At 39.2% G+C, this 20058-nt stretch overlaps 1 protein-coding gene across 1 annotated transcript in view; it reads left to right on the top strand.

Annotated features, from left to right (window-relative positions):
- STK31 (serine/threonine kinase 31) overlaps positions 1-17655 on the top strand; it is a 103835-nt gene extending 86180 nt beyond the window's left edge. The window contains exons 19-22 of the mRNA XM_063453129.1: positions 8429-8578; positions 8893-9012; positions 15415-15483; positions 17297-17655. Of these exons, the coding sequence (XP_063309199.1) occupies positions 8429-8578; positions 8893-9012; positions 15415-15483; positions 17297-17464 (507 nt within the window). The 3' untranslated portion in view covers positions 17465-17655. The remainder of the gene's footprint in view (positions 1-8428; positions 8579-8892; positions 9013-15414; positions 15484-17296) is intronic.
- The last annotated feature ends 2403 nt before the right edge of the window (positions 17656-20058 follow it).

Raw genomic sequence — 20058 nt, 5'->3', positions numbered from 1 at the left:
CACACTGAAAGATATAAATACACACACTCAAAGACCCACACTGACAACACACAAACTTACTGACAGACAGACACACATATATTCACTGACAAACACATACACACACATTTTTCCCCCAACACTCACAAATTTTTGCTATTTCTTTAAAAAAAAATTAAAAATCTACCCAGCCTCATTACTGTTGAGAAAGCTGGGTGGATAATTTACCTGTGGTAATTTACCTGTGGTCCACCCCACGGGGGCCCAAAACTGGCTAACCGGTCAGCTCTTGGGCCCCCATAAAACAAGGCTAACAAGGCATGGGCATTTGGAGCTGTGTTTTGGAAAGTGCCGCCCAACGCAAATACCTTGTTAGCCTCACGGTAAATGCATCGCTGAATGTATTATAGAGCCCCACAGCAATAAAATGCGCGTGTATGTAAGGAGAAGTGTATCACACAGCTCAACTGCAAAAACAATCACAATAATATGAACGTAATAAATGCAGTGTATGAACATATATCAGAGCCCTCAGAGATACAACTCACATCAAAGTGAGTGCATAATTTCATCACAGAGCTCCGCAGCAATAAAAATCAGTTATGTGGTTCAGAGTGCATCAGTGTTCTAATACTGTGTGTGGGATGTCTGTGTATTGAACGGCTGATTGTGATGTGTGTGTGTGTGTGTGTGTGTGTGTGTGGAGGAGGGTAGCGGTTGTGCGTATGGTTGGCTGAGTGTGATTTGTGTGTGTGTGAGTGGTGGAGTGTAATGTGACACATTGTAGTCGAGTGTACTGGTCACACTTCATGTCTGATCTCTCCTAGTCTCTCACATTGCAGGAATGGCTCCAAGAGCTTGCAATCTAACTCAAGCTAGTATTTCTGTTTGTATTTTTTACATAATTAGGAAATGCTCACTTGACTTAGATTGCAAGCTTTTGGGGGCTATTCCCTTAAGCCTTTACATATAGAGACCAGGGCACCCAGGGAATGGACTGTACAGCTTACAATCTAACACAAGTTAACATTTATGTGATATATATATGAGTATAATAAAACTTTTGTATCACATTAAAGTTAATTTGAGTTAGATTGACAGCTCTTGGGGACCATTCCTGTATGCCCTCATGAGGATTTATTTGTAACATAAATAATGTGGCACTGGCACCAGGTAAATTAAGGCAATTTACCTGATAGTATTCAGGGTCAGGGACTGACAGGCAAACAGTGAAGTGGTAGTAGCAGACACAAGGGACAAGGCAATCTCTGATTTTGTGACACAGTCAGGAGCAGAAGTGATTCCTGTGATCACTACTGCTTCTGATTGGCTCCCATAAACAAGAAGCCCCACACAGATTTGCTGTAGACCTGTAAATAAATCATCCAGTCTGAGGATGCTGCTGACAGAGTAGGACAGGAGGCGGGGCTGAAGCTTGGTCTGGAGGCGGGGCTGAGGATGCTGCTGACAGAGTAGGAGGCGGGACTGAAGACTAGGCAGGAGGCGGGGCTAATCACTAGGCAGGAGGCAGGGCTGAGGATGCTGCTGACAGAGTGGGAGGGCTGGAGGCGAGGCACAGATCATTGGAGCTGAGGTAAGAGTGGCGGAACTCCAGATCGCAAGTTCTTGTGATGCTGGAAGTTCCGCCGCCGCGCAAGTTCCCTTCCGGTTTCCCTCAGTGTAGATCGGTCGGCAACCTCGCGTGCCGCTCATATGCACCCCGCGTGCCACGAGTGTCACGCGTGCCAGAGGTTGCCGACCCCTGCTCTACAGTTTGCTGTTTGCTATTTTGTGAGTCTCATGGAGATATACGTATTTCAGAAAGCATACTTAAAATAAAACTACACTGGTACCTCTGTTTACAAACGCCTCGGTTAACATAATTTTCGGTTTACAAATGAAAATCCATTGAAAATAATGCCTGGGTTTACAATATTTTTATATTTTTTTTTTTGCAAAACAAAGCAAGTTTCCCCAGGATGCATTGCACCTGGGTGGTTTATAGCACCACCCTGTGCATGCTGGAGTCTGTGGGTAGCACGTGACGTCAAGTGTGGAGATGTTAAAGCAGCTTTTGCATCGCGTTTTAGATCCATTCTGGAAATTATTTGGTGCATTTCTCAATCGGTGGAAATGTAGGGAGCTGAGCTTCGTCATTTGCATGCCTTTTACTGTGTGTTCTGCATTGTGGGTTGGTTTCCATGCCAGCTCATTTTGACTTTTTTCTGACCTCCAGAACGGATTAATTGGTTTTCAATGCATTCCTATGGGAAACCACGTTTAGGTTTACACATTTTTCTCAATAAGAAACGTCCCGAAGAACGCATTAAATTCATAAACCGAGGTCCCACTGTATACTGTATAGGTCAGGAATACAAATGCGTATTCCAGACCCTATAGTGTTAAAAACAATGTATAGGTGGCCTGCATATGTATATAGATGGCTTTTTCTCTGAAAAAGCAGTGTTTACTCCCTGACCCTGCAGACATTTTCAGGAAAACACCAGAACACCTATATTAAGCTGGTGGCTATGGTGTCCCTTTATCTGCTTTTAATAAACATATAATTTAGGGTGGTGGTTATTTTATATTAATGGGCCTGGAAAAATCAATCCTTATATTATCCCAAAACTGGAAACAGCAGAGCATCTCATTTGATCCTGTGACTCACGAATATTGCACGTGGGGTATTTGTAATCTCATTATCTAGCTATACGGATGCAATACAAACAATACAGGTAGATAAACAGACAAAAATCAGTCGCCATAACCTGTTTCAATGTGCACTGCACAACATAACATTCCAGGTGTAAACTGCAGTTTTTCCCTTCAGATTAGAGGCAGTGCTTTACCAATGGGGATTTCTAATCTGGAGGGAAAAATAGGCAGGCAATTCTCCAACTTTTTTAAGACCCTCCCTTTAATTAACTACATTCCTTTAAATAACATCTCACCTCAAACAACCCCAGTTCTTTGCCTGCCATCGGCAGGGGAGGTGTGCAGGTTTTTTCTCCACAGGAAGCAGGTGAGAAGGGCTGAGGCTCGGGAGGCTCTGCTTCCTTTCAAGGTAAGTATAGTGTGGAACGCCGGACGGCGTGTTCAGCCGTTTTTTATGCCGTATCATCTGCGCCAGGTGCAGGTCAGACGAAGGACGCAGGCGTGCGTCGGCTGGGGAGGTCCTGCGGTGGAACGCACGTACAGGTTACATTGCGTTCCACCAGGGATTCGCGGAGCGCTATGCACATGCGCAATGCGAACCTGGATTCAGGCGCCAAATCTGAACTTGGCGTTTTTCGTTCAGTGGCTACAGGACTTAAAGGAGCAACTTCCTGCAGCAACCTCTATTTGCCAGGAGCTATCAGATCTGTTGCAAGTGTGTTTCTCAACTGCCCTCCAACACACTGTGAGGCCATTTAAGGTAAGACATTTAGCTTTTATTTTAAATGGCTCTAGCCTGAATCTTAAAGGGGAAATGCATTTATTTTTTTCTCTTTCTTTCCTCAGTATGTCTAATCCAGAGATTCCTGAGAAAGTTACAGAAAAAGGGGAAATGCTCTACAAAATCCAAGCATTTAAGTTGCTCAATATGTTTCCAACCTATGCCGGATGGATATAAAAAGAAACTTTGCTCTATATGTTCCAAAGAGGCTTCGGAGGAAGCTAAAAAATCTGAAATGTCCACATTTCTTAGCTGGTTACAGCAGAGTATGCAGCAAACATTTGTGGATATGCAGACGGCAGCTATGCAATCAGCCCAAGCTTCGGTTTCTCAGGATTTACAGGTAGTAAAACATTCAAAGAAAAGGCAGAGAACCTGGGAAGATTCAGATACAAGCTCAGGTACTGGTGCTTCTGATTCTGGAGAGGATTCAGCTAGTGATTCACCTGAGGAGGAATTTTCTTTTCCAGAAGAAGCCATAGGGAAATTAGTAAAGGAAGTGCAGAACATTATGGACAATGGAGTGTCTGGGAAAAGAACTAAAGTTTTCCCTTTACATCCACAACTTAAGTAGCGGGTTTTAAGAGAATGGAAATACCTAGGTCACAAACCTTTTATTTCAAAACACTTTAAAACTCTTTTTTCCATAGAAGCGGACCAGGACTGCCTGCTGGATACAGTCCCTGTAGTGGATGTCCCTATAGCTCAGATTGGGAAGAAAACGGCGTTACCTATTGGTGACTCAAGTGGTTTAAGGGATGTGATGGAGAAGCGGATGGACTCGTCCTTAAAGAAGATGTTTGTTTCTTCAGCGGCCCAAGCGAAAGATCTTATCGCAGAAACATCCGTGGCTAAAGCCCAAAAACATTGGCTAGAAGAACTAGAGAAGGTTTATGCAGGGGAGTCAAAGGAAGATCCTGTGAAGCTATTAAAAAATATCAAAATGTCGGCAGATTTTTTGGTAGATGCTTCCTCAGAAAGTCTAAAATTGTCTGCTAAGAATTTGGGTCTATCGACAGTATCTAGAAGAGCACTTTGGTTTAGAAACTGGTCAGCTGACGCGGCATCAAAAAATTATTTGTGTGATTATTCGGGTCTAAACTAGATGATCTGTTAAAACAGATGAAGGAAGGCAGGAAGGCAGGAAGGCCTTGCCTGAATCCCATAAGAGACAAGTTTGGAACCGTAAAGTGGGGATTCAGCCCTCATTTAGAAGTTCCTTTCGCAGGAACTACTATAGGGGTCAACAAAAGAAAGTCTTCGATTATAGAAAGAAAAAAAGACTCACGGACAAGAGAAATAAAATGTTGTGACGCCAGGCCAGTGGGAGGAAGATTGTCTCACTTCCTAAATCACTGGGAAAGTACGACATCGGATTGCTGGGTTCTCTCAGTAATAAAGTACAGGTACAGTCTGGAACTGACAAATACCCCGAATTTTTTTTTTTTTTTATGTTCCAAAGTTCATTCTCAGGAAACAGAGTTAGCTTTGATGCAAGCAGTGTCAAAACTCCTGCAGAAGAGAGTTGTGGAAGAAGTACCCCTAAGAGAAAGACATAATTCAAGACTATTTTTGGTACAGGAAACAGAGTTAGCTTTGATGCAAGCAGTGTCAAAACTCCTGCAGAAGAGAGTTGTGGAAGAAGTACCCCTAAGAGAAAGACATAATTCAAGACTATTTTTGGTACCAGAGCCAGATGGTTCTTGCAGACCCATACTAGACCTAAAGGCCGTGAAGTATACTGTAAAACAGAGGTTCCGTATGGAATCAATAAAATCTGCTTCTCTTCTGGCTCAGCCAAGAAATTGGTTTGCGTCCCTGGATTTAAAGGACGCTTATCTTCATGTGCCCATGGCAGAATCCAGCAAAAGGCTACTAAGATTTGCGATCTGCATCCAATCGGTGACCAAGCATTACCTTCAAAGCCCTCCCATTCGGCCTTTCATCTGCGCCCAGGGTGTTCACAAAAGTGCTAGTGGTCATCTCAGCGTATCTAAGAAGTTTGGGGATTTATGTCATCCCTTATTTGGACGACTGGCTATTGATTGCTGAGTCAAAGGAGCAACTAAAACTAGACCTTCTGACAGCTTTACAAGCTCTACAAGCTCATGGTTGGCTAATAAATTTCAGCAAGTCGGAATTGGTTCCGGTTCAAAGGATTCAGTTCTTGGGCCTAATCTTAGACTTGATCTCTATGAAGATTTTCCTGCCAGAGGAGAAGAAGCTAAAGATAAAACATTCAATTCAGAGACTCAGAGAAAAAGGTGTTTTTTCAGTCAGAGAAGCGAGAAGTTTACTGGGTCTGTTTACGGCTTCTATCCCTGCCGTCGGTTGGGCAAAAGCCAGAATGAGGCCTCTTCAGAGAAACATTCTACAAGTATGGAATCGACGGACAGACAGCCTGGACGGGATGATGAAATTCAACAATCATACTTTGAGGAGTTTTCATTGGTGGACCTCGTCTTGGTTCCTGCAAGTAGGGCTTTCATTCCAAATGAAATCCTTCAGAATTTTAACAGACGCCTCGGCACTGGGTTGGGGTGCCCATTTGGGGGACCTGAAGAAGCAGGGGCTTTGGCAAGAAAAGGATGTGAGAACTTCCTCAAATTTCAAAGAATTGAAGGCAGTGTGGATGGCTCTCCTGGCTTTTCAGTTTCAGATACGTTCGGACAATCGAACGACCGTGGAGTTTTTAAACAAACAAGGAGGTACAAGGTCGACAAAATTGGAAAATCTTTGTTCAAAGATCATGCTGTGGTCGGAAGTGCACCTCCTATCGATCTCGGCGTTTCACATACTGGGAAAATTCAACGTATTAGGAGACGCCCTGAGTCGTCATCACTTAAAACAAACAGATTGGTTCCTTTCGTGCAGAATTTTCAGGCTTATTTCAGACCGTTTTGGTTGTCCAGAAATAGACCTTATGGCCTCCAGGACAAACAGGAAGACAAGACGGTTTGCATCTCTGAACCCCGCAGACAAGCCCGATATCATAGATGCTCTGTCAGTACCATGGACGTTCAACCTTGCATATGTATTCCTACCAGTAGTTCTTATTCCCAAAGTGCTTCAAAAGATCAAGTTGGAAAAAGTAAGAATTGTCATAATCCTTCCCTGGTGGCCAAGAAGAAGTTGGTTTTCGGTTCTTCTAAATATTCCAGGGGCCACTTTTTGGAAGCTTCCACTGTCAGAAGAAATTATAGATCCCTCCATGGTTCCTCTTCCAACCCTTTAGAGATTCCAGTTGACAGCTTGGTGTCTGAACTCCAGATTTTAAAAAGTAAAGGCCTAGATCCTGAGGTCATAAAAAATGTATTGGCTACTAACAAAGAGTCTACATCCAAGGTTTACTACAAGATTTGGAAGAATTTTTGTCAATGGTGTTGTAGGTTTAAAGAGGACCCGGTTTCCAAAAGATTCTCAAATTCCTTCAGATGGTATTCGCAAAGGGTTTGAAGCCAGCATCTTTAAAATTACAAGTTTCAGCTATCAGTTTCTTTTCTTTCAGGTGTTTAGCCTCAAACATTCTGATATCTAGATTGTTCAGGGCTCTAGGCCGTTTAGTTCCCAACATTAGAGAAACCTGTCTGCCCTGGGATCTAAATTTAGTTTTATCCGCTCTTTGTGAGCCGCCCTTTGAACCTCTAGCAGAGGCATCTCTGAAGATTTTATCTTTAAAAAACGTTTTTTTGGTGGCAATCACATCGGCCAAGAGGGTGGGAGAAATCCAAGCTCTACGGGCGAATTTTCCGTTTTTGGTCTTTCATCAAGACAAGGTGGTTTTAAAGCTCGACCCTTCGTTTATTCCTAAGGTTTTGAATTCTTCTAACATCAACCAAGAAGTGGTATTGCCTACTTTCTGCCAAAATCCTTCAGATGCCTTGGAAAGAAAGTTTCACTGCCTAGACGTGAAGAGATGTCTTATGCAATATCTTGAATCTACGGAATCTTTTAGAAAGGATAACTGCCTTTTTGTCTTGATCAATGGCACAAGGAAAGGTATGAAAGCTTCAAAGAGTTCTCTGGCTAGATGGCTGAAGGATTGTATTCTTTTGGCTTATTCCTCAAGCAACGCGGAAATTTCAGGCCCCGTAAAGGCCCATTCAACTAGGGCTATATCTACGTTTTGGGCTCTGCGTGCGGCAGCTACTCCTTCTCAGATATGTTCAGCGGCTACTTGGTCTTCTCTGCATACGTTCTCGAAGCATTACAGGTTAGACATACTGGCCTCAGAAGATGCAGCTTTTGGGCGAAAGGTGCTACAAGCAGTGGTGAAATAAATCCCGCCCTTTGGAATTGCTTTGTCATATCCCATTGGTAAAGCACTGCCTCTAATCTGAAGGGAAAAACATAAATTTTTACTTACCGTAATTTTCTTTTTCCAGAAGATTAGAGGCAGTGCTATAATTCTCCCCCCCCCCCCCCCTTTTTTTTTCTTATTGTGCAGATACATGCACAATAATACATTGTGCATGTATCTGCTTGTGTATTTTCTGGGGTTGTTTGAGGTGAGATGTTATTTAAAGGAATGTAGTTAATTAAGGGGAGGGTCTTTAAAAAGTTGGAGAATTGCCTGCCTATTTTTCCCTCCAGATTAGAAATCCCCATTGGTAAAGCACTGCCTCTAATCTTCAGGAAAAAGAAATTTACGGTAAGTAAAAATTTATTTTTTTGTTTTCACTTATTTAGCTCTCGTTGGGACCTGTGATGGGCAAATGACAGATACAATAGCATTTTGCTTATTTGCCTTTTTTCACTTTTTTTACGGTTACTGTCTGGAATACTGTAATTGCATCTCTGAACTAATATTTTATCTGAAGAATACATTTTGGCATATTTCCAAGGTGGTGATGTGCCTACAAGGACCTCTGACTGAATGATGCTAACATGTGTTAGCAGAATTGACCGTATTCATAGAGGTTTAGTATTAATAAATTAGTGGTTTTGACCGTTATTTTTTATTCTTGACATATGTATGTCTTTTAAATGAATGTATTTTATGATTTGCAGGAAATTGTGAGAGTGATGAGGGGAGTAGCACAAGGGCTGCAGACGCTGCATGCTGCCAATATAATAATTGGTTCCCTGCATGAAAACAATGTGTTTGTTGTAAATCGGCAGAAAGGAATTGTGGGGGATTTTGACTTCACCAAGGATGCTGTAAGTAAAATCAGAATCTGTTTGACAGAGTCCCATTTATATTGAGTGGACTTTTTTTGCTATGCACTTTATAGAATCAGAATATCAAATTGAAAATACATTCCTCTCCTAGAATTGACATTATTGCCAGAAATAAGAAATACTGTAAATGGGGAATTATTTCCAAAACAAGTACTAAATGAGAAAGCTTTGTGGTTAAATGTATCTGGTAAAGATTATTTATTTTCTCCAGTAGTACCATATGTATAGTTTGCTTGCACATTTTGTTAAAATTAATTATTACCTGTAATCATTTTTTATTCGTAATTTTATAGGAGCAGCGGAGTTCTGTCACCTGGTCTTGCTTCCCACACTTGATAGCTCCTGAATTAAAGCTAGGGCTGCCAGCTTCAGAGTCCTCAGATTTATATGCTTACGGCTGCATCCTCTTGTGGGTATGTTGTATTTTTAAAACGCTAAAATAAAGACTCTATAGGTTGTGCATGTTTTTTTTTTTGTTTTTTTTTTTTAAACTACCCCATAGCAGTCTGTTTAAGCAATATATGGAACTGGTCTGGTTTGTCTTTATTCTTGGCCAGTTTAAGTTGATCCAAGGGCATATAGATAAAATGAAAAAGGGTCACTATAAAATAAATGTGACAGTCCACTGGTGTCAACTTAGTATTCCTGTGTACACATTACACAATATTACCAGATGCCTAAAAATGTCTGTTCCAGGACCTGCTGTTAATCCCTGAAGCGACACTGGCACACTTTATTTTTTGTATTTATTTACTTCTTTTCTGCAAGATAAAATATTTCACTTGCATGCTTCCTACTTATATTTGCCAACTGACTTGTGTTGTGGTGTGTACTGTTTTGTTTACAGATTTATATTCTTAACAGATATACACACAAAACGTTGCTTCCATACTTCCATAATTTTCAAATTCCTTATCATTTACCATGACAGCATGACTTTTACGTTGGTTACTGCTTTATAGCAAAAAGGACTTGGGACAAAACTTTGAAATTGGTATTAAAAAAGCCATCCTACCCATTAAGGTAATTCCCACAAAGAAGCCCAGCCATGGCTCAAATCGGAGGCCCCATCACTAGCACAGGCTATTTCAAAGATGAGAAGCATTCCTAATGGACAAACCCACAGCACATGTCAGAAACACATTGGCTGCATTTCATAAAGTTTGGGCTTAATGGGAATAGTAGAACGAGCTATAAAGATGTATGTCTTCCAAATCCCCTCCCACCCGTGGCACATTTTCTTGGTTTTAATACTTGTTTTAGTTGAGATTTAATTTTTGTCAACCTGTTTTTTTGTTTGTATTTTGTTTTTGTTTTTATTGTGGTGCAAGCAATGGTCATATGCAATACAACAACATAAAGCGTGAAAGAGCACCAATATCGCCTGCACGATTATGACTCCGTTTACTAGGAGTGCTCAATAAATGAAGTGTGTGATAAAACAAAATAGACTTGTGACTGTTGATTGATAGTGCTACACAACATTGCATTTAATCTTGCATATTTGGGTCACTATAATAACTGCATAGCACACACGATGAGAGTGGTAAATATAGAAGAACATAAAATAAAAGACAAAGGAAATTCAATAAAACAGCAAGGCTAAATAGGTCCAACGGGGACAGGATAGCGTCCTTCAAGAATTTGATCACTCTTTTCAAGCTATATAGCCAGAGAAAGTAGCTGTTCAGCTTTCAGCCAATTCGCAAGCTTGAGATGTGCACTGGCAACCCGGAGGGGGTAGTGAAGGTAGAAGCATAGTGGGAGCAAGGTGGATCCGCGGACCATGTGGCTCTGAGAGTCCCAGTGTTTTTCACAGTAGGGGAAGGCCTTGGTGTTCCTACTCAGCCAGTGGTGGACGACACTCAGTCTATGCAGGTGGTACCTTGGGATCATGCCTAAAGTAGCCCAGGTGGCCTAGAGTAGAATTTGGATGGACAGATGGGGTTGTGCCTCAAAGAGATCTACTCACCCCCTGGCTTGCCAATCTCCTCTCTGGAGCAGTTGCGATGTTGCTACTCTGCTCTCCAGCTCTGCCCAGAAGTGTGCAAAAGTGACATCCAGCTGTTGCAGGGTGAGTTCCACTATGTCTTGCAGAGCTCCCCTGTGCTGTGTGGTAGTGCCTGCAAGTGGATCCGTTATTTTGGGGCATGCGAGCGGGTTCAGAAGTAGGGCTTAAAAGGCAGTATCGGCAGTTAGATGTTGCAGTAGCATGGTCCAAGAGAGAGGATACGGGACTCTGCCCGGAATCGGCACGTAAGGTCCTGCCAGAGAGGTCAGCCGCCCCTCCCGGCGTGTCCCACAGTAGGCCTCAGAATAATTGGGGCAGGTCACGGTCAAGTTTCTCCAGAGAGCCTAGCAACTCCCTGGTGTCTCCAAGAATCAGCCCAACTTATTGTAGCAGTCAGCTAGCACAAGTGCGCAAGATTAGAGAGCGAATTTGCGGAAAAATCCAGTTCACCCTATCAAACAGTCTATAGCAAAACTCCACAACATCCATTATACAATAATGGTGGGAACATAATGTTGCCATTGTGAATTATCAGGAAAAAGAAAATTTTGAGAAGAATAGAAAATATTTCCTGTTTTTCTGATTGGCCCATGACCGCATTGACAATGAGTTGCAACCCAAGGCTATACAGTCAATCAAAAATCTAAAATTCCAAACAAGACTACAGGCGCCACTGCAGAAGCTTTAAGATTTGGGGCATCGCCAGCTCTATGGAAATGGCTGATATCCCACATTTCTTGCACTCCTTATTCCACCACCTTTTGCTACCCATCAGGCCAAAACATTCTCCTGTAATACTATTAACCCCTTCAGGACGGAGTCAATAGTGCACGTTCTGATCAAAACAAAACGTAAACAAAAACTAGAATTTGCGCTATATGTCTGTTCACCCGTAGTTCCCCTCTTTCATATTATATGCACCCACACTTATTATATATCATTTTGTTCAGGAGAAACAGGGCTTTAATTTATCATTAACTATTCATATATGGAACATAATTCATTATGAATAAAATAAAATAAAAAAAATGTGAGAAAATAAGATTTTTTTTTTTACATTTGTATTTCCGTCTGACATTTTAGCTGTGAATGTCATAATACTGTTAGGTTTTACTGCACAAAAATGCACATATTTGTAATCAGCGATGTCTCACGAGTACAACAGTATCCCCCATTAACAGGTTTTATGGTGTTTTGGAAAGTTACAGGGTCAAATATAGAACGTTCCATTTTCAAATAGAAATTTGCCAGATTGGTAATGTTACCTTTGAGACGGTGTGGTAGCCCAGCAATGAGAATTACCCCCATAATGGCATGCCATTTGAAAAAGTAGACAACCAAAGGTATTGAAAGTGGGGTATGTTTAGTCTTTTTTAGTAGCCACTTAGTCACAAACACTGGCCAAAGTTAGCGTTCATATTTGTTTTTGTGTTAAAAAAGCAAAAAACAAATATTTGGCCAGTGTTTGTGACTAAGTGGCTACTAAGAAAGACTGGACATACCCCACTTGCAATACCTTGGGTTGTCTACTTTTGCAAATGGTATGCCATCATGGGGGTAATTCTCATTCCTGGGCTACCATACGCTCTCAAAGGCAACATAACCAATCTGGCAAATTTCAATGTCAAAAAAATGAAATGCAAGCCTTATATGTGACTCTCTAACTTTCCAAAACACCATGAAACCTGTACATGGGGGGTACTGTTATTCTCGGGAGACTTCACTAAACACAAATATTAGTGTTAAAACGGTAAAACATATTACAACAATAATATAGTCCATAAAAGTGCCGTTCGTTTGTAAAAAATGCAAAAAACGTCACTTTTACTTAAAATATCATCGTTGTAATACAATTTACCAGTTTGAAACACGAATATTTGAGTTCAGCGAAGTCTCCCGAGTAAAACAGTACCCCCCATGTACAGGTTTTATGTTGTCTTGGAGAGTTACAGGGTCAAATATAGTGCATGCGAATTAAATTCTCTGCACTTTCTCCCTGTGTTGTCAGGTATGTCAATCAATTTTTAATTAATCAAATCACCTAATTATGTTAAAAGATTACTTAAATATACACGTAGAATTTGAATATATATGCATTTATAGGTATTTAAATTCTACGTGTATACTAATGTAATCTTTTATGTAATTATATGTATTTATCTCTATATATATATATATATATATATATATATTTGCGGTTATTTGCATTTTATATATAGATAGATATATATAGAATGTCATTCGAAGTGTATTTTGTTACCCATATATATATTAACAAAATACAGTTAGAATGAAATTAAATATGTATATATAATTTATATTACATTTTGTTTTAATATTTTATTAATTTTATTATTTTATTTATTTATTATTGTAATTATACGTATTTATATATATAATATATGTGTATATATCTATTATATATATATATATATATGTAACGTCATTCTAAGTGTATTTTAATACTAATATATGTACCTATATTAGTATTAAAATACACTATGTATGACGTTAAATATATATAATATACATATATTATATATATATATATAATATATAATATATATACATAAATATTTTTATATATATATATATATATATATATATATATATATATATATATATAAATAATTTTATAACATGTTTAATTTTTTTTTTTTTTTTACAGATCCCACCAGCAGGGGGACTGTCTGATATTTTAGACAGTCCCCCTGCTGGCAGATCCACAGCCAGCTATAGGGGGCCATGGCCCCTGGGGGCCTGACTTGCCGTGGGAGGGCTGCCTGGGCTGTGAGGCAGTCCTCCCGAAGTGGAGCGCCGGTAAGGTAAGTATACCGGGCGCTCCAGGACTTAAAGCCGTTACGGCGTTCAAAGCGTGATGGCATAGAACGTCGTAACGGCGTTAAGGGGTTAAAGAATATGCAAACCTGCCCAAACCTCACTTCTATGGACCTGATCATCCAGTCCGTCACTCACCTCGATGAAATGGTGCTACTTGTGGCTGTGCGAGACTCTTCCACGGTGGCATTCGAATCACGCATGCTTACATTCCAGGTCTACAGTGGTATGGAGACAGTCCCTATGTCCAGGTACCAGTTTATTAAGCAACAAGAATGTGCCATATCAGTGGGGAAGAAAAATTTAAAATTCCTAAACAGGATGGCTTGAATGAAAATGGTTTAATCCATGGGACATCTCCATTATAACTTTGTAGGGGGGAAAAAAGCATGCTGCTGCTCATGTCATTTAGTCAGTTATTTGTCTAAGAAACCGTTTAATTGTCCTGAGTCTTTGATATTCACAAGCCAAACTTCTGAAAACCGAATAATCTCCTATAATTAGTCAAAAGAGGAGTCACAAATTGACACAGAAAGTGGGCATAATAGGAAGTAACTATACTATCTAATGTATAGATTCTAAAGAAAATTGGATCACAAAAACGTCCCCAATCAGTAGACCAGAAGGCTTCTATGGATGGAAACAGTCAGAATTGAGGAAGTGGCATAACAGAAATCAGAGCACAAAGTAAAACCCTCAACCATGCAAAGCTGAGCTTGAAAGTGTATGTAGTCTATGTAATCTGCTGTAATCACTTTGTTTATGCAGCCACAGCCACACCTATCCTGGCTAAGATTCACACAGCCTGCCTACATACGTCCTGAAAAAGAGTCTTTCCCTATTGCACAGTGTGATTACTTTAGAATTTATGACCTGCTCTTACTCTTTTGCTACCCTTTCAGAGCCTACATCTGCCTTCTGTGTGTGTTATTTAAAGTTTAATTACCAAAGCAAGGAGGTAAGGCATCCAAAAGTGAACACACTGGAGGCTAAGTCTCAGCCAGGTTAGATGAAGCTAGAACTGTATAAATAATGTGATTTGATTCCAAAGGGGTGGAGAATTGAGCAGCGAGACAGCAGTTATATTATCTATTATATAAACAAAAACTGCTCCATTGAGCTAATGTTGTTTTAACTTAATGAAGCAGTTTAAATGGTGCTTAGTGTCCCTTTAAGTATATGAATTTGTCTAAAGGAAGCCCTAATAGAAGTAAATAAGGCTGTGGAAATGCCTGTAAAACATCCCATACTAAACTCAGGGCTCCTAATTTCCATTGGCCAGTAAATCATTTGGCGACTTGAAATATTTATTCCTGGCTAGTACAGTATGGCTTACAGAGGAGAGTAATTTTCAAGGCCTGGCTAGTAGCACAGGACTTTCACTTTTAAGCTCTGCTAAACAAGTAAACTAATAATGTACTTCCTTGAGACAGAAAAAAACAAAGTGGTTGGGATAGGAGCAGATGGTCTGTGCCAGACCTGTGTTCCACCAGATAATGGTAATATGACACACAGACTGCCTTCCTGCTTAGTATTTTCAGTCTAAATGGGTACACACAGTAAAACTTCTTTCAGATGTGCAAGTTATTGAGTCTTCATTGAGAAAACAGGCTGAACCCTGCAAAATGAGTGTCCATGTTACTTTAAAACACTTTATTGCCCTGCTCATTTCTAACTACTGTGAACAACAGGAGACTATCTGATGGGTGGGGTGGATCCATTATACTTATTTTAAAGTTGTTTCCTGTCCTTTATGCTGTGAAAGGATGAGTTACCCAATAGTCAATACCACCATGTTTTGGTCAGCAATATATTTCTACATTTCTGAAAACGTCTTGAGAAATACTGGTTATAAGATTAAAATATAAATATATTTAATCACACCATATTGACACCTTCTATGCTTTCGGATTACTCCAGTACTGGTGAAGTAAAAACAAGTTTAACACTTTCTTGTTATTTCTAGCTGTCTATAAGAAAGCGAGACTTTGCAGTCAAAACTGATGGGACTCCTGATCTGAATGGTCTGGACTTGGTATGTGTACACATATGCTGTACTGATTTTATGATTTCATTTTCCATTTCTGTGCAGTGTTTTTCAAATGGATGTTTCACAAAAAATATGTAGCATACTTTAAAATACAGTCTATGCTGTGTGCCTTCATGTTTTTCTGTAGCAAGACCATACATCCTTTCTTGAATGGACTATATATTTTTTTGCAAATTTTATTCCAAATGTCTCTCATCTACATTTATAGTTTACATTTGCCTCGTAAAATAATGTGGGAAAAGGTTTGAGATCTGGGATGTCACAACTGGGTGTAAAACAAATCTGATAGAGATATATATATATATATAATCAAAAATCTCCACGTTATTTAAAGCATTGCTGCATGAAAATCTATTACACTTTCATAATACAGTTTGTTTGTACCTTATATTGTATATTCACTTTTTTTAAATGAAAATTGGAAAATCACCCTTTACATGTATATCATTTGTTCAGATGGAAGTTGGATTTCTGCATGTCTAATATTTTGGTGTTTGCTCTGGTAGAAAGTTTGAGCAGTAGGAACCATATTTGTATAGCAAAACATCAAATATGAGCATCTTTTAAAAAAAATATTTATTTTGTAGAATGATACTTCTTTAAAAAGAAGAGTCTTCGCCTACTCTGCCAAACTAAATACACATTTATGCACTGGTACCCTGCCTGTTGTCTGCTTCTATGTAGATATGTTCTGCCATTGTATTCTCTGAAGCGAACACCAGATGAGGGGTCCATCCTGCTAATTCATCTGCTATACAGTGCAGCCTTGACATTGGTAGACTTTGCACCTTTAATTTTTATGGATATTAGTCTGTTCTGTTAAGAAATTGTACTTCTTGCATTTTGTCATAGCCAAGGCTACTTGGGGTAGTAATAAATGTCATTGACTAAAGACAAGAACAAAGTAATCTGATCATAATTTTATTGGATGTTTTAATTCCTAAAATTTACACCGAGACTGCCTGTAGTTTGCTATGCTGTGGTCAAATGCATTTGATTGAACCGTTCTGAACCAGTAAGGAAAGGGAGGCAGTGTGGGTAGACATAGAGGGATACCTAAAATTAGGGGGGGGGGGGGGGGGAGATGCATTTATTATAGGGAGCCAGGGATGATGGAATGGGTTTAAAGGAGGGGAGATGCACGGTTCTTGCAGGCACTGCCTGCGAGGGAGAAGCTCATTATGACTGTTTCCTGCAAGCTGATAGTGGATGTAAATTTTGCACAGAATTGACAGAGAGTCTGTAAAAGAGTTCCAGGTTGCCTGGGTCACTTGTGCCATGGGTGCAAGTAGCCCATTGCACAAAAGTGCAAATATGTAAGTATGTGCGGTGTTTTTAGAAAAACATTGCACATAGACTCCTGTCACCATAACCGCTTCTAAAAGCAAAAGTGGTCATGGAGGTTGGAGTAACCCTTTAATGATGAATTGTAAGGAACCTGTCTTGCAATTTATGTTCCTATAGTTCTATTGACTGCACTACATATGATGTAGTACTTTAATCCTCAAATTTAAGAGTTTTCTTTAAGTTACAAAAATCTGTTTAAAAATAAATGAATACAAAAATTAGGCATATAAGCTAAAGCAAGCCATATGTGTAGTGGTAACTGTGTTTCATCCATGAGTCACACAGTGTACTCAAAATATACAATTAAACATATCATATTTGAAGATAATTTACACAGCCTATATAAATTAAGTCAGTCTTTGTTTTCTTCATGCACAAGAGCACATGTGAAATGTTATAGGAATGTGTGTCTACACACTGTTAACCATGTATAATTGAATCTCCTTTCTAGGATATGAAACTGAAGGATCTTCTATCCAATCTTCTATCTAAGGAAGAACGAATGCGAGCAGAGCAAGTAAAAACCCATGAATACTTCCAGTTACCTGAAGAGACTTTAAACATTTTGCCCGACACAGAAAGTGACATTGCTAGAAATACTCCTGCAGATTTTGCTTGAAATGTGTTCACTTTACAAACAGTTTATTTAATGTTTTCCACATTGGTTTGGTCACCTGAATGAAAAACCTTTGGCATTCCGCACTGTGACATTTAATGTTGGTCAAAATTTTGAAATGTTTTTCTTTTGGTACATTTCAATGAATGTTTATAAATGTTTGTGTTGTGATGTATTTGTTTCCTTTTTTTTTATTTCCCCTCTCTCTCTCTCTCTTTTTTTTTTTTTTTTTTTAATTTTTATTGGTGGGAGAAGTTTACTTAACAATTGACAGCAAAAACACCATAAACAACTTTGTAACCACGCATGAAAAGTTAAGAATAAAACCTATTTGCGTGGACAATTTATGTTTACACTTACGTCAACATCCTATTAAAAAAGCTATTGTCTGCAAATTTAGTCCAATGCTTTATAGGGGAGCTACTTGCTGACCTGAGGGCTATTTCCAATTCAGGTGGGCAGTCTTTGTGAAAACAGAATGTTTATTTATTTTTATTTTTTTCTCAAAGTGCACTTGTCTCGAAAATCAAGCAATTCATCTTAGCCTTAATTACTATGCTAAACATACATCTCATTTCCATGGACTGCTTTCGTCCCACAAATCCTTGAGTGTATAGAGAAACATTATACATGGGCTTGTATACTGTGTTGGGAACTGGTATAAGGGGGTAAACACAGAAACAAAAAGACATAGACAAAAGAAAACAAATCCCAGCACAGATTGATAAAACATTAGCTTTGTTTATGTAAATTAATTAAAAATCAATATTGATATTGATGTCCTAAAATTATCGGAGTAAGAGTCATGCACAATCCTTATATCAACAAAAATGTTTAGCCCAAAGTTACTTCTACAATGAAAGCATTGTAAACCAGAAAGGAAGTAAATAATGAATTCCTACATGAACCGCTAAAATATTTTCTTAACTATACAACTTTAATGCATTTTTGATAGATTTTATCCCATATTATATGCTGTATTATTTACATGCTTAATAATTTTTACATAAAATAAAGAAATGTTTTGCAATCTATCAAATGCTTTAAAGTTGTACTGGTGCCCGTAGTGTCCTCTTAAAATAGTGTTAGGTATATAAATCTGTACTCCTGTACTAAACTGTTAGAATACAGGAAGCGGTTTCATTTTAATTAGATCTACTAAATATTGATTTTATCTTTATTTAATTTGGGCAGTGGAGTGTTCCTTTTAAACTTCAGAAACAACCCTGTTGCTTTCTGCAAACTAATTTCCACATTAAATGGTGCTTAAAGGTATACTTAACGAAGAAGGTTTGGTGTATAAATCATGTCCCTGCAGTCTTAATGGGACTCTCCAGTGTCAGGAAAACAATCTGTTTTCCTGGCACTGCAGGTCCCCTCCCACCTCCCAATCCCCGGTTGCTGAAAGGGTGAAAACCCCTTCAGTCACTTACCTGAGACCCCTGCCGATGTCCCTCGGCGGGGGTTTCTTCTCGCCGCCGCTCCTCCTCTTCATTACGTTGGCCGGTGGGTGAGACTGATCCTGGCCGTGGAGGCCTAATGAGCACGCATGCGCATTAGAGCTCTCCATAGTAAAGCATTGAAAATGCTTTTCGATGCTTTCCTATGGGGAATTGAGCTACGCTGGAGGTCCTCACACAGCGTGAGGATGTCCAGCGACGCTCTAGCACAGTTTTTCTGTGCTATGGACCAGGAAGTGTCCTCTAGTGGCTGTCTAGTATACCAACCTAGACACAAAGCAGAATCCGAACGGCAATAAAGCTAGAGCGCTGTAGAATAGACAGATTCAGCCTAACAGTGCTATGAGACTGTAGAGTATAATTATGTTGCTGACAGAAAAAAAATCCACATAGAATAGCAGTTTGAGATCTAATAAGTAAAAAAGAGTGGAAGTTAGGCAGTATACAAAGTAATATAGAAAGCACTACAACACTCTCCACTAATCTTTCCCTCACCACCCCGTTGAGATAATCTGCCTATTTCAATATCCTGTACTAGCAAGGATACCATATTTGAGTGAAAGTGGTGTAAGAAGCAATTGGCTGAAAGAAAAAAAAGTCATATGTGCTTTGGGCTGTTGAAACGGTCTTATCGGTGTTATTTCATCATTATGCCACTGCAAGATACTGTGACAGGTCCTGTATATCCAAGCTTGTCATAAAGATAAACTGGGTTATTCAGCAAAGTGAGCATTTTAGGGAATACAAAATTATTTCAAATTGAATGCCAAAGTAGTCTAACTGAAAGCAACGCTGACTGGGAGAATGTTTCTAGTTCAGCTTTTTTTAATCTTAAATTTGTAATCCACTTTGATTTCCCTGCAAGTTTCACTTTGTGAATAACCCTGTTTATTTTTCAACAAGCTTGGATATAAATGACTGGTCTTAAAATTCGTAAATTGTACTTTTGAATTTATGTATATATATGCACCAGTCTTATTAATCTAAGGATTTTCCATTTCAGACATTTGGAGTAATGTTTGTTAAAGTAGAATAAAATAAGTGCAGTCTAAACCACTCTAAAAAGGAAGATTAATTCCCCTTTTTGGTAGAGAACATATAAACAAAATCATTAAAATATTGTTCCTTCATGACCGC

This window comes from Pelobates fuscus, chromosome 4 (genome assembly GCF_036172605.1).
Source record: "Pelobates fuscus isolate aPelFus1 chromosome 4, aPelFus1.pri, whole genome shotgun sequence".
Taxonomy (NCBI): domain Eukaryota; kingdom Metazoa; phylum Chordata; class Amphibia; order Anura; family Pelobatidae; genus Pelobates; species Pelobates fuscus.
The sequence above is the reverse complement of the archived record's forward strand: the minus strand, read 5'-3'. Positions and strand labels throughout refer to the sequence as shown.